The 24,783-nt window shown below is 40.0% G+C and overlaps 1 protein-coding gene across 3 annotated transcripts in view; it reads left to right on the top strand.

Moving 5' to 3' along the window:
* Window positions 1–24,783, top strand: part of Ptprb (protein tyrosine phosphatase receptor type B) — a 111,518-nt gene that overhangs the window by 6,546 nt on the left and 80,189 nt on the right. For 2 of the 3 annotated variants that reach the window (XM_048359475.1, XM_048359495.1), the window contains exons 3-4: window positions 962–1,218; window positions 20,323–20,599. In XM_048359475.1, the coding sequence (XP_048215432.1) occupies window positions 962–1,218; window positions 20,323–20,599 (534 nt within the window). Of the gene's footprint in view, window positions 1–961; window positions 1,219–19,644; window positions 19,990–20,322; window positions 20,600–24,783 lie in introns of those variants that run through there. The other variant, XM_048359484.1, reaches the window with a different exon arrangement.

Genomic DNA, 24,783 nt, shown 5'->3' on the forward strand with positions numbered 1-24,783 from the left:
CTTTTTCAATGTGGGTAATTCAACCTTGCAACATTTTAAGTGAGTCTCACCAGTTTATGCATGTTAAGTTGATTCATGTTTTTTCTAGAAGATTGGTAATTTAGAAAACACAAACAAGTCTCATGATTTGAGATCCACATCATTTGAATTAAAATCAGCTTACATTGATATGTTCTAAGTAGTCGTTAGAAGATCTCTACATGCCTATATAAATGACAGAAGGATTATTATAGATAACAACATGTACTTTATATCTCAAAAGGCTAGAAGAAAGGATTCTAAATGTCTTCACTATCCAATGGTACATATTTAAAGAGGCAAATGTATTCATTCATTACATAATGAGTTCAGATATTAAAATATTACTGGTAGCCATTAACATATATAATTTTTATAGAGCAATTAAAAGAAAAGAAATATTTAAAAACAAAAATGTGTGTATATATATATATTTAAAAACTGTTTACACTGTGGTTCAAGAAATAAATGTTATTATTCCCCAATGAGTTGTCACCCTTCATGATAAAGTTAGGAAAAGTCCTTAGCACTAATTCTCAACCTGGTATTTTGTTTAGTGTCTCCTTTGAGAAGCTGATGAAGACTGACAGCTTATCATGGAAGAAAATATATATACACATGCCATATATTCAGAATTTTACATAGCATTTTAGAGATTTGTGAACCAACCCTAAACCCTAGAGATTTGTAGAGCAAGTATAATTCTGTCTTCAACACATAAGCTGTAATTTTTTTTTCTGATAGTATTGTGTTCATAACTCTCCCTCTAAATGGATGGCTGGATGTGGCAAATGAATTTTGTCCAACACTCAGAGGATCTTTGTTTATCTCATATAGCTGAACTTGAAGGGGTCTTTTTTTTCTTAAGTAATATTTTTGTTTGTTTTATGAACAATCCACAAGATGTGAGAATCATTTGTCCACCGTTCTTTCTTTACCTCAGCTGGCCCGGGAACAGAAGTTTTGGTGAGGAGCACGAGGAACACAGTTCCTCCCCAGATCCTCAATACTTCCAATACAGTTCCGTATAGCCCAGAATACCTTGTCAGGAACACCACTGAGGCCTCTATCGAGAATGCCACAGAGGCCTACACACCAAACAGCAGCGCGTCCCACCACCACAGCCTACCCATGACGGGCATGGCGGACACATCATGGATTCCACCAACTACGCGGCCTTTTTCCACCACCACTGAAGAGGTAAGTGAAGGAAGGGAGAGGATGGAGTAGGGTTGTGATGGGTCCCAGGAAACCCTTTGCCAGAAAAGACTTGCTTTGTTACAAGTACCACTACTGTAGTAGGGAATCTGTCACATCCTAACTGCAAAGTGTATGGAAATGTATTTTTGTATCACAAGAAAAGTCTTTGAAACGGAATTGAAATTTCTGCATCTTTTGGGGGTGACAAGAAGTAGAGGTACTATGTGAAGTAAGGGACTCAAGGCCGTGGGCTCCATTAATTATTTTCTGGACCAATATATTGGAGTGTTCTTACATATGGTCTGAAGTTGGGCATTGGAATTAAAATGTTTTTTGCAAGAACCTCTGCATATGTTATAATTGTTGATGCTGTAGGAGAAAGGAAAGATGTACAAATCAGTAACCAATTCAGAACTCACTAGAAGTGGAATAGGAACTCAGAAAGAAGCCACAGTCATTTCCATATCATCTTTCTTTGTATATGGCCTGTGATCAGTAGAGAGGGTGATGGATGGGTCAGGTGACTGACAGTGAGAGCATGATCAAAGAGTCTACTCTTCCTTCTTTTCTTCAGTTGTGCTTCTGTCTCAGAGTTGTGTGTCACAATTTAGGCAACAATAGCATAATTACAGCAAGTCAAAAAATTCAGGTTTAGGGGTTAGGAGTGTAGCTTTGTGGTAGATCATGTCCTAATCATGTTCTGAGACCTGAGTTCGTCACAGAATCAAAGCAAAACACTTGTTTTTCAAGCTCAGATTACATTTAGTAGTATTTAGCTGTTTCCTAATAGGCAATTCAAATTGGAGTAATAACCCAAGGCTATTCAAGTGACCTAACATTCACTTAATGCTCTAGTTTATTTAGCACCTTGTAAATCCTAATATTTTTCATATTTTCCATTTTATGTATACTTCATTACTGATCACAAAACAAATATAGTCAATATACTGAACAACTCATAAGGCTTTATTTTTTATTTCTACTTTGCATTTGCCATAAATCTTCTCTCTGACTTACTTTTCTTCCTTGCCTCTGAACAGAAGTTAAGAAGGCCCCATGACTTTTCTAGAAACTCTTTATGTCACTTTAAAACATAGCACTCAATCTCTACCCATTAACAAAAGCATCCACTGCCAAAACCCAAACTAAATTTGACTTAAAAGGTTAGCTTCTATTCTCCCATTGCTTTACCCAGTTTAGGCTTCAAGAGGGAAAAGGGAGACATAGTCAGAATCGCTCACTCCCCTCCTAGATTTTTACCCACTTCTCAGCTCAATAATTTGGTTTCAGAGCTGACTGTTTTTAGTAATTAGTAACCGAAGATGGAAGCAGGGGAGCTTTGATTTAAGGATCCCACCATAAACTGGCACTGTGCTCTCCTTAATTCTCCCACTCCTGAGTCCTTCCAACCACGGAGTGAGTGAGAGATTCACCTCAGTCCCTTGAAAATGAGTGCTTCTTGGTGGAGTGCCTTGGAGGCTGCATGTGCCTCAACCAAACGTTCCATATGAACATTAGTTGAAAAGATTCTTAAATCTGAGCTAAATTATACCTAAGAGTACATTAAAAATTAACTAAATAAAATAAGAAGCATGTGTAATAAAAATTACCTGAGAAAGATATCTGCCTGTACAAAAATATATCTTTTTGAACAGAGAGAACAATCTCCATTTTTTGCCTATGTTTTACCATTATAAAACAAAAAGAGAAGTCCAAGGGTTGAGCAGGCTTTGCTGAAATGTGTTTATCACAACTAACCAGCTAGGTTGTTGTGAGCACACCACCATCTGGGTCAACTCAGTGCTGTAATACAGGGCTTGCTCGATCCAGCCTCCAAGCTCAATGTACAACTTTGGATCATAGTAAACACACTGGTGCTTTTATAAAAAGACTTTTTAAAGAATGGAATCCACTGTGGTGTTTCTATGAGCTCTCCAGGAGGACAGCCAAATGACTGTGCAACCAATTCCCTCATGTCTTTACTACTACTACTTTTTTTTTCCTGAACCTCCAGTAAAATCTTGACTATGTCTTGGGAAGCTAGTTTGTTACAGCTACACTTGCTCTTCTGGCATTGCAGGTTTCCTCGCCCCTTGAGGCTTACTCCAGGCATTCCTACTAAAGCATTACTTGATCTAGCAGAAGTGTTTACATTATAAACTGCTGTAGTTAGACTTATAAAAAAATCCAAATGAGACACTTAGGAAATAAAATGAACATAATCTTTTGAAAGTAATTTGAAAAGGTATCTATTGAGACAGAAGTCACCTAGAAAGAATAGGTAAGCTCATTTACCTAATTGCTTAACATTATGTTAAGAATATCTTCGTGTTTCCTTGTTTTCTTTATCATAGTGAGCTCTGGTTCATGAGGATTTGGGGTTGGCTTATTCTAATTGAACTGTGAGTTGGAGTGTTCTGTTATTGAGTAAAGACAGAGGAAAAAATATGAATAGGAGTTTAAGATCTGTATTTATTTGGCTTTGTATCTCCAAAATATTATGTAATATTTAATAAAGTTCTTTATAAAAGTAAAGGAAAAGTAAAGGTAATATTGTTGAAGCACAATATAGTCAGTCATTCACTGTAGGATCCAAATTCTGCTTGGAATGTACTAAGAAATGGAAATGGAAAGCCATCTCAGATATGTGTTTGTAAATGCACTCTTCACCCAGGAATAGCTAGTTCCTACTTGCTACCTGACACTATTAAATATCAGTCTTTCCTTTTATTGCCATAAATATTAACAAAAATAGAATTTAGACATTGAATCTAAGATAGGAAGTGCTGTGGTTTGGTTATGGTTAAAGTGTGTCTCCCAGAGCTTCACATGTTAGAAGCTAGGTCCTTAACATGCTAGTGTTGGGAAGAGGTAGCTCTTTAAGAGGTAGAGTCTAGTTACATGTCTTTCACATTGCTTCATTCAGGGAGGACTAAGGTACTTCTCATGAGATCGTTGGTTAGTTCTTACAAGAATAGTTTTATAAGCTGGATACAGATGGCTTGGGCCTGTAATTGTGCCTACTTTGGGAGGATGGAAACAAGAGATTCACAGTCCCACACTAGTCTAGTCAGAAAAGCTCTTGAAACTATTTCTTAACCCATGTCAGAGCACAGTGGCATGCACCTATCTTCCATCATCTTAGCTTTGTGGGAAGCTAATAAGATTGATGTAAAGCCAGCTGAGGCACAAAAATCTGCTGGAGTCTCAGTAGAAGACGCTGGCCTTGGTTTTGTGCTCTGTTACTCAAGCTATAATAGAAAGCATTAAAATAGGGGATTGTGGTCCAGCCACTTGCCTGGGCAGGAAGTTTAAGCCCCATCTCAAAAGCAATCAGGTTTGGAAATGTTCAGGTTCTTCTTAAACTTCCAGAGCTGTAAGTTAAATAATGAACATATTTTTATAAGTTGTCAGGCCTGCAGTATTTAATTATAGTAAGAAAAAATGGATTATTGCAAAAAAATTGAAAAGGAAAAAACAACAACTGGAATGCTAAAGTTTAAAACCTGGAAATTCTGTGGCATTACCACTAATGAACATTTATGCAGTGACTTTAGTATTCTAAACTGATCATCAAGAACTTTCATCCATAGCTCCATTTCCCTTTTTTTTTCTGTGTATAATTGGAAATAAGAATCTCATAGACTTTCCTGCCCAGGCTGGCTTCAAACTGCAATCCTTAGATCTCAATCTTAGTAGCTAGGATTACAGGCATGAACCACTGGCACCCAGCTTTCTTCAGCACCTATTAATAAAGGCAAATGCAAACAATGACATGATGTGAAATCCATCAGTTCTCATTAATGCTTCTGCAGAATTGTTCCAAGCAGAATACCCCCTTCCCTTCCTCTCCTTCTCCTTTTGCTTCCTCTTCCTCTCCCTCCCCCTCTCTCTTCCTCTCCCTCTTTCTCCCTCTTACTTTACCTCTCCCTCTCCCTGGGCTATTTTGCTGAACTAGTGCTCTACAACTTGAGCCACATCTCCACTTCTGGCTTTTTTTCTGGGAGTTTATTGGAGATAAGAGTTTCAGGGACTTTGCTGCTTGGGCTAGCTTCAAACCATAACCCTCAGATCTCAGTCCTGAGTATGTAGGATTACAAGCATGAGCCATTGATGCCAGGCCTTTCCCCTCTCTTTTTTCACATCCTTCCTTGACAGTGTGAGGAGTCTAACTTTGTAAGATTGTATATTTGGGACAGTGCTTGGCCTTCTTCAATCCCAAATATTAAATGACTGAACATATATCATACACTTCAACTGGCACCTGGAAAATAGTGGAACAGTTTTAATTAAAATTAGCTACTGCTAGTTTTATTTGCTATTTTATTTATTATGTGTGTTCACAGAGACAGAGTCAGTAAAACAGGAAGCTTGCCTGTAGTATGTCAGGAAATTTCTAGATCAGTGGTTCTACTAGCATGGACCAGACTCCAAATTTATTATAAATACAACCACCAAGCACTCTAAACTGACTGAATCAAGAACTCTGAATATAGGGCCTCACCTCTCCATATACTGCCCCAGCAACTTGTACTTTCACAAGATCCCCAAGTCTCACAGATAAAATAGTAAGTTTGATAATCACTGACCTCAATACCGTGGGCCCCTGACCCACATGTGTTCCCCTACGGACTTCAAATGGCTGGGTCTCACCATTGGAACCATTTCTACACATTGTGTTAAGGGGGGATAGGGGGGAGAGACATGATGCTAATCAAGGGAAATACTCATCCAGCAGAAATGAACTTATCTGATTATAGCCTTTTGTTATCTATCACTTTAAAAATACAGGACTGGGGGTTACATGAGTGGTGCCTAGGACACTACAGCTACCCTTCCTGCCCCCAAGAGACTTGGGTTAATTAAGGAAAGATGTTCCTAGGCACACTTCTACCACAAGTAGCAGTGGAATATGGGCTGGATTTGAAGCATATGTGTATGCACACGCACATACTCACATACCCCTACTTACTACACAAAGATGCACCATGCCCTGGTGCACAGACCTGGTTTTAGATGATGAGTCAAAAGTCAGTGTTAGAAATGTGCCCTGTGTGTACCAGCCATTCATCCACCCTCTGGCTGAAGGGAGACGAGTCTAGCTGCAGAACATACTGTTAGGAGAGCTGAGCAGTAGGACACAGCAGGAACAGTCAAATTTGGAGATGTGGCATTCAAAAGGAGAACAGTTGAACCTTGGACTTCAATTTGGATCTCAAACCTGATCAATTTCTTATTATCTGAGCAGCATTCTCTCAGGAGGAGTCCTATCTGGATTCTTTCTACATTGTGTCAACTCTGAGCTCTTGTGTCAGACACCTAGTTTAAACCCTGGTAAGTGGCCTTTAACTGGACAATCAAGCCATACTGTGTGTGTGTGTGTGTATATATGTGTGTGTGTGTGTGTGTGTGTGTGTGTTGAACTCAAGGCTTCAATCTCTCTTGACTTTTTCTGCTCTAGATATACCTCTATTTATGGCTTTTTACTGGTTAGTTGGAGATAAGAGTCTGTTGGCTCTGTCTGCTCAGGCTGGTTTCAATCTGTGATCCTCAAATCTCAGCCTCCTGAGTAGCTAGAATTACAGACAGGCATGGGCCATAGGCAGCTAGCTCCTTCCTTAAAAAAGGATGGATCTGGGTACTCAACTGCCTCATAAGATAGTTGTGAGGATTAAAATCTGAGAAGTACTCAGTTCATTGGTCACATGGTAAGTACGTATTTTGTAACACTAGCTTCTAGGCTTCATCCTTCCTACCCTGCTGTGAAAACCCCATGAGCTAGCATATTCTGTGAGAACGCTTGAAAAGGGAGAAAATGCTGAACATGCATTAAGAATATTACTGACTAGTTCTGATACTGCTAGATATCTATAAATCTTGTTTGCCAGTACACCCCCTCTTCCCCTCCTCACCCCACCCTCGCCTTGGCCTGGGGGAGGAACTCCATTTCCTCAGTTCATGAATAGCCATTGTGGTGCTGGTCTGGCCTGTCACAATTCTGGATTTCCTTCCATTTGGCCTTCAAAGAGATCACAGCCCAGTGTGAGTTTCCAAATAAATGAGGAGCAAATGTAGAAAAGACTCCCACTTTCTCCCACCTCCTACAAATCTGCCCATACCTTCCTTGACTGGGTCACTTGCAGGGGAGTTGCCCTTTTGTCACCATTGTCTTATAGCCAGAACTTCAGATGGAATTGTTTCTAGTTCACTTGACCCCTTTCGGCTTTAACCTCCCTGGGACTTCCCATTTCTTTCACTATCCTTTAGTTACACACAGGCAATTTGTACTGCCTTCTATTTTGTGCACAGAGGACTGTGGATCCTTCCAAGAGAAATCATACTACGCATGTAGAATGCATCCTGGAGACAGGACAGAACACAGGCACCGTAATGGGCTGGTTACCATGCCACTGTTTCTCTGCCACACTCATCTCCTTGGCCAGATGAGGTCCGCCCAAGGCAAGGGTTCCTGCAGTGGGGAGGGGAAATGGCCAAGGAAAAGGAAATGGAGTTCAAAGGAAGCCAGACTGAACTGACAGAGAAGACGCCTATGCCCTCAACCCTGGCCACACAGACCAACAAATCAGCTGCAAATCACAGAAAATCAGCTGTAAGGCTATGTAAGATGCAACATGAAAGATTCTTCTCAGACCTGCTGAGTCTGAATGTGCTGAGGTCAAACCCCAGCACCTACTATGTGCAAATTTCCCAGAATGTTTCTAACGTGCACTTAAGTTTGTAAACCCTGGTAAAATGGTGGCTGGTTGATTGGCCTATTAGGAATAACACTGAAAGCAAGTATAACCTGAGTCTAATGTCAAACAAATTTGGATGGGGGAAGATGCTACAGAAATAAACAACCTGTGGCCATTTAAAGAGATCAATGCCATGAAGGTCATTTTTACTATCTCTGGACTGGAGAGAGTAAAGAGATTGATAACTAAATACAACTCAGGAGCCTGCGCTGGATCCTGTATTAGAGAGAACAAAAACAGAATACTAAAAGTGATACTACCAGGATCCATGACAAAACTGAAAAGTGGACTATGGATTTAAGTTTTGCATCAATTTTGAATTTCCTGAATTTTGTAACTTAATAAGATTGCAAATTTAAGGCTGTAGAAAACCTATTTTGAACTTGCTTATGTAAAAGATATTTATACATGCCGGGGGGAGGGGGAGCTTGGCATAGTGATACACATAATCTCAGCTACTCAGGATTTAGAAACAAGAAGGGTCATGGTTCAAGGCCAGTATGAGGAAAAAAACAGCAAACTTCCATCTCAACAAACAAGCTAGACATAATGGTTCATATCTCTCATCCCAGCTACATGAGACTAAATAGGTACCATCTCACACCAGACACAGACACAGACACAGACACAGACACAGACACAGAAAATGACTAAAGCAAAAGAGGGCTGAGGCATGGTTCAATTGGTAGAATGCTTGCCTATCCTATGTGGCCCTGAGTTAAAACCCCAACCCTGGTATTGCAGGAAGGAAGGGAGGAAGGAGGGAGGGAGGGAGGGAGGGAGGGAGGGAGGGAGGGAGGGAGGGAGGGAGGGAGGGAGGGAGAGGAAGAGGGAGGGTAGAAGGGAGGGAGGGAGGAGGAAGAGAAGGAGAGAAGGGGGAAGGGGGAGGGATGGGGGAAGAGGGAGGAATGGGAAAGAGGGAGGGAGGGAGGGAGGGAAAGAGAGAGAAAGAAAGAAGAAAGAAGAGAGAGAAGGAGAAAGGAAGAAAGAGAAAAGAGATAGTAGGAAAAACAAATGTGACAGGATGTTTTCTAAAACCATGGCAGGTCTGGGAAGAGTGTACAGAAGTACTTTGAATAAATCTTGTAGTTTATCTGCAAATCCAATGTTATTTCGAAAATCTTGAGGACTTTCAGAAGAGGCACCCAAGTAAAGCTTCTGAGTTAGTGATAGACCATGATGTGACATGTGACATGATAGACATGATGTGATATGCCTGCTTCGGGGGTGTAGAAAGGCTGGGATGGGAATGGGAGACACTGGAAGAGAAATAATGGTGAATTTAAAGGAAACAGCAGTGAAGACAAGTCAGAACTGGGGGCTAAGCCAAGAGATAAGCAGGAAGATAAAGATGCTACGAAGGAATTGCTAAGTACTTTAAATCTCTGTCGCTTACCCCAGCTATTGGTTACACCTCATATTCTACCCACACACACACACACAAAATACAGCCTAACACCCAGGTATTGTGGATTATGATGAAAAGCAGCCAAAAAGAGAAATACTACAATTCTAAAAGCTATTTTAAAAGTGAAAGCCCCTTTCCAATCCTCCCACATAGAAGCAGCTGGCAGCCAGACACCTAACACTACCATAGCTAAGTCCATATGAGATTCACCCACTGAGGAACGTTCATTTGGGAGTTGAAGCTACCTGTGCTTCTGTTAGACCTCTTCTTGTTTGGGATCCCTGGATGAATAGGGCAGGTCACCTGTGTGTGCACACATTCCCATTTGCTCCTTTCTGTGCAGGGCTGTGTTTCCAGCCCACACCAGAGCCAAGAGAGGATATAGTAAGCACTTGCTTTGCTAAAAAGGTGTGTGTGTGTGTGTGTGTGTGTGTGTGTGTGTGTGTGTGTGTGTCTATCTATGCACATATGTGCCAGTCCTGAAATTTGAACTCAGGGCCTGGATGCTGCCTCTATGTTTTCTTTTGGCACTCTACCACTTCCAGCTTTTTGTTAGTTAATGGGGAGACAAGAGTCTCATAGACTTTTCTACCTAGGCTTTGACCCTTAATCCTCAGATCTCAGACTTATGTGAGTAGCTAGGATTACAGGCATGAGCCTACCAGCTCACCAGCTGCCAAAAGTTTGGATCTTGATGGATTAGGCAACAAAGACAGGAACAACCTGCTGGTTACTGAAAAGAACTAGACCTTCCATGGACTAGACATCTGTCCATGTAGCGCTGGAGACTGGCTACATGGACATTAGTTTATGCTATACTTGGATGTTAGATACAAAAATCTGTGGTGATAAGTGCTCCAGTTCTGCAGAGGAGCAGCTGTTTCGTTTTGCAAATGAAATGCTTAGCCATACCCTTGTTTCATGGTGGAATGCAAATGGTTACTCTGGAACTATATGATAAACCCTGAGTTCCATGACACCATGGGGGTGTCAAGAAGATAATGACAAAATGACTCCTTCTTTCAAGGGGTCTATAATCTAGTCAGTGGTTTTCACTTCACATTTTTTTAAGAAAACATGATAAGATCCTTTGATCTTCTGCTTTGATCACTGTCAGCGCAGCACTCTAAAATGCCATGTGTGCGTCTGCCTAATCCAGCAAAGAAGGATGTATTAAATTAGAGGCTAACTGAATATGCACCCAGCATGGTTCCATCTTTTGATTGCTGGTTTATTTTTTAACAGTCAAAATCTTGTTGCTGTTTTTTACAGGAAAAAAATCTAATTTTCTCAATATCACCTACTTATCCAGACTTTTTAAAATAATGTTAAGATCTTACTAGAAAAGCCAAAAAGTCACCCTGTCTTTGTTAACCTCCAGGGAATTCATGGGAAATAATGTGATCCACAGAATTCTTAAAAGACAATCTACTTTCTCATCACCACTTTCTAAAGAAGCTAAAAGAGATTTTTTTTTTGTAAAGCCAGTATTATCCATGCTCGTTTTTATTTCTCTACTATCCTAGGATTTAGTGAAATCATGATCTAACTCCTGAAACCACATTGTGAGAGCCCTGGCCATATCCACAACTCCATCACACCTCTATGCTAAGGCTCCTGTGTGAGCAGACTCACTTCCCAAACTCATGGTGGTTTGAATGAAGACAATAGAAGCCTGGCACTTGAGAAAGTGATCTTCTACAGTAGCATCTGGGTGTCAGCCATTTGGCTCTCTACGTAGAGTCTATTTTCCAAGACTTAAAAAAAGGAAAGGGGAGAAATTTCTATAGAGCAAAAAGAAATCACCCGAAAACTAGAAATATATCTGAGAGAGATGATGGAACTGCTGGTAGAAATTCCCTCACTGTCCTCTTTCCAAGGTTAAGAAACAAATCTTGACATGGCCAACAGACTGAGCAGCTGCTAAATGTCTTTGATGCTCATCTACTGAATGTAAGCTCTCTTGAATGTAAGGTTTAAGGCAATATTAATTTATTGGCATGTGAACGTTCACAGAAAGACATTCTTATCTGTGGACTTAGTTATCCTTTAGTATAACAATGTTCAATATATATGATTTATTTTAATCTTCTCAAATTATTGTTACTACTAATTATCAGAAATCCTATAATTTATTAGGCCATTAGCTAGGAATTATATTGTGCATACAACAGACACCTTCTCATTTCATCCTTGTAACTTGCTCTCTAAAGGCTTTTATTTCTTAGAGACCTGTGATCTAGGAAGGTTATTCAGAAGACTTCCCAAAACATTAGTACCTTGAACAATATTTCCAAATATAATTAGGATGGTATTTTTAAACCTGCTTATCAAAATTTATGTTTCCTAACATTTGAGAGCATATTCTTTCTAAGTGAGTGACATTTGCTACAAGATAAAATTGCATTTTTGCCAGTTTACAACTGAGTCCATTCAAATTCAAACTTAAGGATTTGGTATACTGTAATCATTTTTAGTAGATATGTTTCCCTGATGGCATCTTTTAAAATATATCTGGAGAAAAGCTTTGAATGAGATTTTCATAACAAAAGCACTTCCTAGATGAAAAATGTACCAGATTGGCCTTATAACTCACATTTAGTGGTAAATTATATGCCACTTACTTTTTCCTTTAGCATCCACACTGTATTTTTCATGAGATACTATAAATATCAAAGCACACAAGTTATGTATTCTAAAGGTCACTGATTTACTCATGCTAAAATTGTTCAAGACCCTCTAAATTGTCCTCATAACTTCTTACAACTAGAGAGCTCAGTGAAATTTAAGAAAAGAAGGACAAGATAACATTAACTCTCCTGATAATGAAATATTTGGTTTAGGGTATAGGATATCCTCTGATGCTGTCCTGGGGCATTTCAATGGCTTTTCCAACCAGTAATGGAGGACTTGTTAAAACACAGATTATTAGGCTCCACCCTTACTGATTCCTTAGGTCTGTGGTAGGAGCTATCATTTGAATTGCTAACAAGTTCAGATGATTGCTAATGCTACCCTTTCAGAACCACTGTCTACAGAAGATAGTACTATCTGCCTCTTCTTCTCCTTTCCTCCCTTTCACATTCCCACCTTCTAATCTTTTCATTCTTCTTCCCTCCCTTTAGGATCAATCTTTTCTTCCTCTATTTTATGTCTTTGTCCTTCTCTTTTTTCTCTTCTTCACCTTTCCCTTTCCTTCCAGGATCAGCATCCATCATAGCCTTATTTAGAAGGACTTGTTAGAGTACTTATTCACATAACAATATTTACCAAGAAACTATAAAGAGCCACTGATATGCTCAAAAAATAATAGTTGAGCCTCCCCTCTATTATATTCTAAGCCTTGTGCAAAAAGTATAAAACAAAACTCCACCCTAAATATATAAAGATACATGAAGATATAATCATTGCCGCATGTCATTATTGCCCTGCATTGAACAAATGTGTTACTGAGATAAGGACTATTAAGGACACTTTTTCCTTATGAACTTAGATAGGACCTGAACAAATAGAAGTGTGTTTAAGCCAAAACCTAAAGACTAAAGAGAAGAAGAGAGTCTGGAGCTATCCAAGAAGACAAAATGGCACCATGGTTTGGGGGCAAAAAATTCGCCATGGGGCAATTATGAAACTTGTAAGACAGAGCTGTCTTATAGTAGATGTTCAGTCAATATTTACTGGATAATGAGTAAATGAGTTGTCAGACTAGGCAACTGGAGGATGAGAAGGCAGCAAGAGAAAGCAAAGGAGTAGTCTGTGGTAAGGTAATAAAGGATGTGAGTGAGGATGATGGCATTTTAGGTCATGCATCAAGAGTTTGGATTAACTTGATCAGTGCACTCTGCCTTACCTCTGCTAGCCAGCCTCTAGCACTTCAGCCCCTATTATGTCTCCACACCTAATTCAGCCCTAATTCAAAAACTTAGCCGTCCATCTACTTCCTGCTGAGATGTGAAATGGTATGGTGTAAAATCGCTAGGAAGCAGATTACTATGTAACTGCCTATCCAGTGCTTACAAAGGTTATACAAGATATATTATAATGGCAGCATACTTGATAAGGCTCTGCCTCTTTGCACAACCTTTGCTTTATCACATAGAAAACTGTGGTGCAGAATAGGAGAAAACAATGGATTCCTGATGGGATTAGAGCAGTGAGCATAACTTAATGGACCTGTGCTCTTTTAGGGAATGGCCCAACCCTGAGATAAGGAAGTAAGAGGCCGTGTGCCACACTCAGACTAAATTACATCTGGGTGGATTCCCCATCATGTATCTCCTGTAGGGAGCACTCAATATATCAAGGTAAAAAATGTATTCCCACCTACACTTTGGCCATGAGAGTGTGGTGGCAACAGCATGGTAGATAAGTAGTGGCCCACCCAATATGTAAGAGCTGTAAAGTAGAAACTGAATTTCCTTTTCATAAGGAGTCACATTCATAGGAAAAAGTTCTATTCAAGAAGATTAGAGGGGTTCTCTTCAAAATGAAGATGGCAGGTGGAAGTCAGCCTAGACATAGGATGTTCTAGCAAAGCAGGCCAGGTAGACACAACAAATGATGCTAGATTAAGTCAGAACCCAGCTTTGACAAATGGTCTCTATCAAAACGCAACAGGACCTCCTAGCTATATTTAATAGGAATGTAGGCTGAGTGGCCAGGGAGTGATGCCCCTCTTGTCCTCGCTGCTGGAGCTCAAGTAAGTAGCCTACCTATAAGAATCTTATGTCTCTCCAAACTTAAGGAAGTTCTCTGAACGCACTTGTCATTTACGTGAATATACAATAACTGTCCTCTCCTCTAGAGTAAAGAGGAACAAAATATGTACTGCATCACAGTTAGAAAGAATGAGAACTATTTAAAATACTAACACTACCTTCCCTATAGCAGACAGGTGTGCCCTTCTATACAACAATGAAAACCCAGGCTATGAAAATAAACAGTGATTGCCTTTATCCTCAATTTACTTGGAATACAGAAATAACAGAGACACAGCCCATTCTGAGGACACCTATCTGTAAAGATAACTAGTCTATGGGCAAGGGCAGATTCTGCTAGGATGACCAAAGCAAATACCTCTGTGTTCTTGCTAATCTATTCTGTAACTCAACAGAATTATATTATGTAAACTGGTGTTGTTGGTTAAGATTCAACTGCCCTGGGTAAATAAGTCATATGATAATAACAATGCTACTGATCAAATTTAGTTGATAAACTGAGTTAAAGCCTCAAGATAAATACCTATGGAAAATGACTGGCTTCAGGAAACTGGATCTAGTTGGCAATCAGCTGCTTTCTGTGCCGGACAGATCTACCCAATTTTTTTTTATTGTCCTGGGTCTTGAACTCTCTGCCTAGGCACTGTCCCTGAGTTCTTTCACTCAAGGCTAGTGGTTAATTGGAGATAAGAGTCTCACTGACTTTCCTGCCCGGGTTGGCTTGGAACCTCAATCCTCAGATCCCAGCCTCCTGAATAGCTAGGATTACTGGCATGAGACACCAGCACCCAGCTATCTCATTTTGTATATAGTGAAAATAGTAGTAAGATCAAGGGAGAAAAGAATAATAAATCTAACACAAATTTTTTAAAAATATTTGTAATGACATTATAGGGCAAAAAAATGTGTTTTATTCTATCCCTACTCCATATCAGCTTCCTCAAATATTAGGTATCCATATGTTGGTACCATTGCTGTATCTTCCCTGTCACTGCTATAACTAGGAGGAAGAGATAGGAGTCTCTCAAGTTCAAGGGCCAGCCAGGGATATGTAATGGGTTTAAAGCCAGCTTGGGCTATGTAGAAACAAAGCAAACCCTGTCTCAAAAAAACCCACATAATTAACTAGTGAATGTTTGAAAAGCTATAGCAAATGTAGATGTTTCCACAGATGTGATTGTTTGGCTGTATATGGGGCCATGGTTGAAACCCAACTGGAAGCTCTAAAATTGCAATGTGTGCATAGATCATCCCCTACTTAGGATTTTTCAGCTTCACAGTGGTATGTATCAGTACTATGTATGTAAAAGTACTATGTATCAGTAGAAACTATAGTTAAAATGCTTCATTCCCTTACACAGGACAGCAATATCCTCTTGCAATGCAGCAAACAATCACAGCTCCATGGTTCTGTAGATAAACAAACTATACTTTACAGTGCACTGTGTCTTTAAACTATGATGTTTGGTAGGGTAAGTGCATGAAACATATTTTTGGTTTATGATACATTTAATTTGTGATGGATTCATTGGCATATAACCCCAGAATAGACTGAGGATCATCTATCAGTATTTGGGGATTCAGCTACAATTCCTGACTCACAGCTTCAAGATTTTTGTAATTATCTAAGTGACTGAGCAATAACAATATCTTTTGTTAAAATATTTGGCCTTTTGTTCTTGTTTCTTGGAATAACTCTCCAGAAGAGTTGCAGCGTGCTGAAAATGAAAGATAGTCTTCTCCAACCATGCATAAGCTTATAACAAATAATGAGGTAATTTTTGGTGATTCTATAGTAAAAGTTGGATGCCATGGCAACCAATGAGTGTTGAGAGGGTTGGAGGGGAAGCAGAAGGGGGCCGGCGGCTGAGAGGAATACCAATAGCCAATGATTCATCATTCCCTACTTTGTTTAGCCTTCATAAAAATGTGAAGAAGTTCTAGGGATTTCCAGGAATGTGAGCAGGAGCACATCCTTGTGCCAGGAAGGTGACCCACCCAAACTCCATGGGATGGAAGATCCTATGCTCAAGACTTTGACATGTGTTAGGAAACTGAGTCATGAGGGTATTCGAACAAAAAAAACAAAACAAACAAAAAAACAACAGAAAACTACCTCAACAGACTCCAGATCATCTTTAGTGGAAAGTTGAAGAGGGACACCATGGTGACTTGAGGATAGTCAGGAGACACAGGCATGGTATAATGGAGTGGAGGAACTTAAGTAAGGGTAATGGGTGGGGGACAGGGTCCCAGCTACCTGACAAGTTCAAAGAATTTCCAGAACTTATGGTATAGATCTGGCTCTGGGAGCCTATTGTTTGAGCAAGTCTCCTGCCCCATCTCTTGCCAATCACCTGAGAAGGTCAGGAAGTGGGCTTTCATATTTAAATAGGCTGGAAACATTGGAGAATTTGGGGGGAAATCCCTGTGGGAAGGGTGGCCATGGGCCAAGCCTTGGGAGCAATACTGAGTTATAAGAACAAAGCAGATTCCCATCACCACATATATCTTTTCATTTCATGTACCTTTAAAACATTTTTAGGCCTAGGAATGTGGCTTAGCGGTAGAGTGCTTGCCTAGCATACATGAAGCCCTGGGTTCTGTTCCTCAACACCACATCCACAGAAAAAGCCGGAAGTGGAGCTGTGGCTCAAGTGGGAGAGTGCAAGCCTTGAGCAAAAAGAAGCCAGGAACAGTGCTCAGGCCCTGAGTTCAACCCCCAGGACTGGCAAAAAAAAAAAAAAACAATATTCTTTGGACTGGAATGTAGCTCAGTGGTAAAGCACTTGCCTAGCAAGTGCAATGTCCAGGGTTTGATCCCCAGTACCAAAAAAGAAAAGACAAAAAACACTTTATAACAAACCAGTAAATATAAAAATATATCAAATATAAAGTAGCAGTTCTCAAGTAGTGGCTTGAAGGCCTTTGATGACGGGTACTATCAGTCAGCATGTATTTTGGTAATGTAACAAGATCCATGCCTTCAGCCATGAACATGTAATTAATGATTGTGTCCACATGGCTACTAATTGCTATCACTATTTTTATTCAAGATAGCTTATCACTGACATGAATGGAAAACATTCACTGTACAGCTAATCAAAAGCAGCCTACCTTTCCCATAGTCTGGAAAAAGGTTCCTAGGAACAAGGAGAAAAAGTAATGCTCTAAAATGGTACCCAGTGACTGATCCTAAATTACTGGAAGGCAGAAACATCTAATGAAAATGCAGTGACATGCAAGACAAATAGGCTCAGAAGACTTTGAGGAATTCTAAACAAAGATGAGAACAAAGAGCAAAATGAATCAACTTATTTATAGTTTGTATAGCAGTTTCAAATACACTCTTCATAGAAAAGATGTTATCTGGCAACTTTTCCCAGTCCCCTACTTTCAAAATCTATAAAGCATTTAGGATCTGCTAATTATCTGGAAGCTCCACTGTCTACCTTTGCAGTTGAGGTAACCTCACTGTTTTCTTTATATAGCAAGACAAAAAAAAAATAAGAAGGTAATGATGCAAAGAAATAAAACTGGGGGGAAAAAAAGGAGGCTCCTCTAAAGGCTGACAACAGCTGGAGTTTCAAATAAAGTCCATAATATCTGACCAAGGAAAAAAGAAAGTTGTCACTGATGGAGTTTTCTTTTCTCTTTCTTCCCCATGGTTTTACCCCTGAAGTGACTGTAACTGATTTTGGCACCCTAGGTATTATATAGGCATTTATCAGAAGAAGGGGAGCATCAGAATGGAGAGACAAAGAGTAAAAGGCAAACCAATTCAACAACAATGCTTGCAAAACAATATGCTGTAAACCAACTGTACAGCTTGAAGGGAGAGGGATTTGGGGAGGGAGGAAGGTAGGAGAAAAATGAGGGAAGAGGTAACAAGTTTTATGAGAAATGCACTCACTACCTTACGTATGAAACTATAACCTGTCTGTACATCACCTTGACAATAAATAAATTAATTAAAAAATTGAATTTTGGAGTAAAATACATAGAATCAAAAGCTATTTAATATGACAAATGATCTGGTTACAGAAATAAGAAAAGTTCTGTTTTCCTAGAAATAATACAAGTGTTTTATGCCTAATTTTCCTTGGATGTTTGTTAACTTGAAAGAGTTACGTGGAATCTCTGCTTTGGCTTTAGCTTAAAGGCTAAAGAAAAAAACTTCATTTTTCACTGGGGTTGTAGGTCAGTGGCAGAGCAATTATCTAGCAAGAGCCTAACTTTGATTTTAAAAAGGAAAGAAAAGAAAACTTGGGGAAAAAAGCAAAAGTTAAGGAAACTTCATATTTCATTATAAGATTACTGGAAAACAAGTTCCTAAAGTAATTGAGACAACATTTACTTCTTTTGGTCTTTCTACTTTTCTTCAAAGTGCACAGTAGGTACAGTAAGTAGTCAAGAACATGCCCTTATCTGTAGTACAACCCATCTGTTTGAAAAAGAAGGAAATGGCATCTCACCTCCTAATCTGGAAACTCAAATGTGGAATCTCTTTGGTTGAGTATGGCGTCTCAAAAAACCAAACTTATTAAAGTTGTGGCAGTGTTTTGCTTTCACTGCCTATGTCAAATTACACACTGGAAGATTGTGAATACATTTTTGGAGTCTTATTTTTAGACATACATAATCACTTAGGTACTGAGGCAATTGCTAACAGGCATATAATTAGTGCTGAAAACTGTCAGTGCTATTTCTTTGTAAATCTGTGTGTCGCTGAGCCATCAAAAGGATTTCCCAGCCCAAAAAAGAAAAAGTGCAAAAGCCTTGGTCAGACCATTTAAGAATGCCGGGGCTGACACCACTGGATGGGAAGTGAGGGAATTGATTGGCTATAGGTTGAACCATTGGTGGAGATCTTTTGTTGTTGTTGCTTAGCTCTAATTTGCATACCACATATGTATACGTAGACCTTTCCAAGATTAAGGGGAAAGTGACTTAAAAAAACGAATGACGGTCAACTTGACCCTGGGCGGGCTGTTTGGGGGGAGGGGGTCTTATTCCCTTGCTGGGGTCAGGGCGGTGATCATTGTGATAAATGAATGCATTGAGGTGAGAAGGAAGGGCAAAAGCTCGCTCATAAAAGGCTTCAGGAAAGAGTGTGGGCGACCTAGGGAAATGTGCTGCGGTCAAGTGTAATCCTGGGGAAAGAGACCCAGAAGAAAGCAGAGGAGACGGATGGGAAGGAAGACAGGGAGGGAGGAGGACCTAAGGTGGGGGGCGGGGAGGAAAGAGAAGGTGAGGGGGACGAGATGGGGGGGGGTCTGAAAAGTGAGAAGGAACCGACACTCTTTGTAGCTAAGGACCACAGAGTGGGGCGGGGGGGTGGAAAGTGAAAGTCCGAGAGGAGGAGAAGGCAGAGCCCCCTCGGGCCCGGATGGGACCCTTGGCCGGAGAGGCGGTGGCCCAGGGCACTGGGGACAACTTGGCTCTGTCCCCTTTGGCAGCTTCAGGCGTTGGCTCCTGGGGGGCTCCCTCCCTCCCAGGCGCATTGTTCCTTTGCCGGGAGACGAGGAAATTGCCTTTTGATTGCGGAAGTCCGCGGATGGGGCTTCGGGGAGAGGCAGCGCGGGTCAGAATGGCAGCGTGGGAAGGGCTGCTGGCCGCCTGTCCCCGCCGCCTGTCGCGTCCGCAGCCCGCCCGGGGCGGCAACAGAAGCAGCAGCCGCTGTGGTTCCCGCGCGTCGCCAGCCCCGAGGGAAGCGCGCTGCGCCCGCCGGGCGCGCTGAGCGCGCGCGCAACAAGTGAGCCCTTCTCCTCTGATCCCGGGGCCACCCAGCGTCTAGCCCCCCTCGGATTCACCTGGGTCTTAACCCCTGAGCGCAATGCTGAACCATGGAGCGGGACTGGCCTTGTGGATTACACTACACCTACTGCAGGTGAGTGGCTGGAGTAGATGCATCCCTCTCCAGCCAAAACCAAATTCGCTCCCAACAGTCTCTCCCGGGTAGAGCTTTGGAGGGAAATCCCTTGAGATGAGCTGTCCTCTGAAACCACACTGGTCAACTTGTCCTGATGTCAAAGGCAAAAGCTATCTGCTGTCTCCCGCAGCTCCAGAGGGACAGCAACCAGGGAGAAAGTTGCCATCCACCTTTACCGTGGGCCCCTTTGTCCCTGCTAGAAAGTCAAGGGGCCATCTGACACTAGACAGAAGGTGTGGATGGAGGCATTTGGGGAGCTTGTTTAAAGCCTGGTCTCTGATGTCTTTGTAGGCTGGACTGGCAGAGCCAGTGAGATGTAACTTCACCGTGATGGAATCCAGGATCTCCAGCCAGGCTGTGTCTCTCCAGTGGAAAACTACTTTCGGGTCATCCTGCAACTTTAGCGTCCTCTACAGCAGTGAGACCTCCAGGGCGGCTTGGTGCTCCCCGATTCAGATAGACAATACCACCTATGGATGTAACCCCAGGGATTTACACGCAGGAACCACCTACAACTTCAAGATTGTTTCTCTGGATGGAGAAGAGAGCACTGTGGTCTTACAAACAGGTAAGGGTGACAGGTGCACTTGGATGGTCTAGCCATTCTAAGCCTGGCCTTTTCAACCTGGTGTTTCTTTGAGTTCCAGGCATGCGATAGATGAAAGGATGCGTTGTGCAGATAAATATTAACAAGGATTGCTAATCTCCTCACATCTGGACTTCTGGCCAGAATCAGTTTATCAGCTACTCCTTTAAGTGCTGGAAACAGCAAATGACTGACTGGCTTTGTGTAGTGGGTACCAGAGAGACAGAGGCAGAGAGAGCCAGAGGTACAGAGAGAGAGCCAGAGACAGAGAGAGACCTTGACCAGTAAAGGAAATTTGGTTTTTGTTATTAAAAAAAAAAAGATGTGCTTTGAGCTTCTATCACATTAAATTGTCAACCCTAGAGTAATTTTAAGCAAATGTTTTCAGAATAAATAATGGAAGGGCATTAATTACAAATATGCTTTTCCTATTCTTACTTTTATTTTTGGAACCAAATCATAAAATCTTCATTGGGAAAGAAATGATAAAAGTCTTTTGAAATGAGGGTGCAAAATTAGTTTGTTTTTGTTTTTGTTTTTGTTTTAGTAACTAAAACAGCATAGTATCAGAGAATGTTCTTTGATTACTTTGAACCTCCAGTGAAGTGTTTTTCCTTCCGCTTGTGGTAAATCCTTTCATGTGTGCATGATGAAAGTTTGTATTTCTTGCCTCAATTTCTTATCTGTAAAATGAGAGTAACAGACAGGGTCATTATTCAAGTTTAAGTTTTTACCAAGTTCAGGGGTAAGCAAGTATGCAACCTGACTTCTCATCTCCACTTAAAGACGCACTCCAAATTCTTTAATGCTATTGGCTTCTTTATGACTTCTTTAGTACATTTAATGTTACTTCTATTTGTTGGAAGTGGAGAGCTTTCCCTTTCACCTGGAAACTCAAACCTAAGCAAAAAAAAAAAAAGAAACCTGACAGTTAAATGTAGAGATGTATTATCCTGATCATTCCTTCGCATGTTAACCTGAACAAAAATCATTTAACTACAGTTTTTTTTGAGGAAGTATGGAATGTTCTATTTGAAAGATAGTCATTCAGAGTTGGGAAATCTCATGGAAATCATGCAGCCAAATATTAATTTCTTTGGGTTTTTTTTCCCAAAGGAAAGCTTCTGAATGCTTAGTTACATCATTTGACTTACTTCAGATGAAATTTTTAGATAATTTCTGAGAATTGCAAGGATTTAACTCAAAAGGAAAACCACTTATTATCAACGCACATCTTTTTTTTCCCTGATATGGAATCAAAGAGGAACTAAATTCAACTACATAATTAGAACATTTTATAGAAGTTTAGACACCTGGGTTTTCAGTCATAACATTGTTGGTGTCTTGGTATTTAACAAGTTCTGTGGACACTTGTGTAATGAATATCATGACATTTATAACATAAAACTTCCAGATGTGTTGAGTACATTGGGAAAAGGTATAGCCAACTAGATGTGTATTCAGTGTCTCAGAGCAATTTATTTAAAAAACAAAAATAAGTGAATTTTCAGAAGGCTATTGGAGAAAAGATAAAGACCTTAAGACATCAGAAAACGGGAGTTTAATCCAAGGGGTTTATATTTTGGAAAAAGGATCATGGAAAAGCACTCTCTAAGGGGTGTTACTGGTTATAGAATAGTCTCCATTATTATTCAGGTAGAGGTTTCAAATCCAGAAGCATGCTGAAAGCACTGTGAAATATATAGTATTGACTATGTTGCTAAAAGAATGGCTCTGACATCTACAGTGTGTTACTATTCAGGGATATTGTCATTTTCCTTAAGGAAGTACTTTCTACAGGTACTTGTCACTACAAATTTCATGAGTTTGAGGAAGTGCGAAGGGTGAAAATTGAAGCTGGTCTTTGGATAATGATAATTATTCCATGGTTGTTTATACAATGAAGTAACTTTCCTAGCATGTCCTACGTTTTTAAAGTAAAGTTGAATTTAAATAAAACTTCACAAAATGTTTCAGGGAGAGGTTTTCAAAGTTAGTTTGTTTTTATTTATTTGTCAGTAGTGCTTCTGGGAGTTTACAGAGTAAGGGACATTGTTCGTTTATCAATGAGTACTAATATTTCTAAAGACTGATTGTGAAGCAAGAGAGATGACTCCCACAAATCAGACTTTTCTGTGATTAAAGCATGCTATCTGTTAGGACATAAACTGTTGGACAAACTCAAAAGAAAAGTTAATGTGTGTACTTTATTTTTATTTTTGTACTTTTTAAAAAAAAGAATTACATTTCACCTGTGTTTTGGTCTAGAATGAAACTAAGATAATGGATACAGCACTAGTTTATATGGTCTGAAAATTCCAAAGTATGTTTTTTTTGGTAATTTTTACTGGTAAATTACCTAAAATGCCCAGTTTTTTTGTTGGCATTTGACATTAAATTTTTAAAAACTAATTGAGTACTATTCTAGCAACAGAATCAAGATTGAAAAATGTAGGGCTGGGAATATGGCCTAGTGGTAAAGTGCTCGCCTCATATACATGAAGCCCTGGGTTAGATTCCTCAGTACCACATAAAAAATAAAATAAAAAAAGGAGGAAGTGGCGCTGTGGCTCAAGTGGTAGCGTGCTAGCCTTAAGTAAAAGGAAGCCAAGGACAGTGCTCAGCCCTGAGTTCAAGCCCCAGGACTGGTAATAAACAAAAATGTGGGATCAAATTCAGCTTAGCAAACATTCATCATGAGTGATAGCATAGAGAACAGTGCCCAGGTAGCAACTGGGGAGTTTATAAAGCTGCTGGACACAAGGTGGTCTCTGGCCTCCTAGTCTTGAGCAGATATGAGGTAAGGTGAAGATGACAAAGACCACAGAGCTTTCCAAGTCTTTCTTGGATGAAAATTCTGCCCTGTTTCACATATCATGTGCTGGCATAATGATAGAGGAATGGCTTGACAATTGTCAGATTTATTTATAAGAAGACTGTCATAGAAAGTCAATTGTTCAGTTGTGATTTCTTCAAGAAACAAACAATATACATACAAAGCATTGAATAATTTTCAAATACTTCAGAGGCTGTAAGCTGATCATTTCTTTGGATGTCTAGGTGTCTAAATAATAATTATGTTCTGCTTACATAACGTTTGTGAAATAATCTGAACGGTTTCACTAGCATTAAAAATGAGAAGCTCACATAAAAATATAAAGGTATGCATTTTCTTAAACTATTAGATATTTGGGAAAACCATTTGGTTAGAGCTAAGTTGTGACATCTCAATTCACTAGAATATCATTTCACTTATTTTCTTTCCTGAAGGTATTCTCAGGACATTTGAAATTAGCCCTTTCTCAAAGTTTTTATTTAAAATTTTGGGGGGATTCTTTTGTCTGGAATAAGATATAAGCTTTTAATTTACCATATGGTAAATATTCAATAAATACTGATTAAGTGGATGGATAAGAAGTTGGGGTATGGCTCAAGTGGTAGAGCACCAGCCTTGAGCAGAAAAGCCAATTAAGAGCACTAGAGCCTAAGTTCAAGCCCCAGTACTGGCACAGAAAACTATTAGGTAGGTAGGTAGGCAGATAAATAATTAATAATAATGATGATGATGACAGATGGTAGAGAGATACAAAGATAGAATTATGAATGGATAGGTGGGTAGATTTCTTGAGACAGAAACTGTGCAAGAGATAGAGAGGGAGAGAGAGAGAGAAAGAGGGAGAGAAGTGAATTAACAAAATGTGTATTTTAATTGGAGAGCATGTGTAGACTAAAAATATTATCTAGTGGCTTGGATTATGGGTACACCATGGAACCCAGGTAACTAATTAGTGTAGAGCTGGAGAACTTTACCTTTAGAAAGGATTATTTCAGTGGTATGGAGATTCCTCAGAAGGCTAAACATAGAGCTCCCCTATGACCCAGCAGCCCCACTTTTGGGCATCTACCCAAAAGATTATAAACAAGAACATACTAAAGCCACCAGTACAACAATGCTCATCACAGCACAATTTGTCATTGCTAAAATATGGAACCAACCCAGATGCCCCTCAGTAGACGAATGGATCAGGAAAATGTGGCACATATACACAATGGAATTTTATGCTTCTACCAGAAAGAATGACATTGACCCATTCGTAAAGAAATGGAAGGACTTGGGAAAAATTATACTAAGTGGAGTGAGCCAGACCCAAAGAAACATAAGACTC

The sequence above is a fragment of the Perognathus longimembris genome, chromosome 1 (assembly GCF_023159225.1).
Source record: "Perognathus longimembris pacificus isolate PPM17 chromosome 1, ASM2315922v1, whole genome shotgun sequence".
Classification (NCBI taxonomy): Eukaryota; Metazoa; Chordata; class Mammalia; order Rodentia; family Heteromyidae; genus Perognathus; species Perognathus longimembris.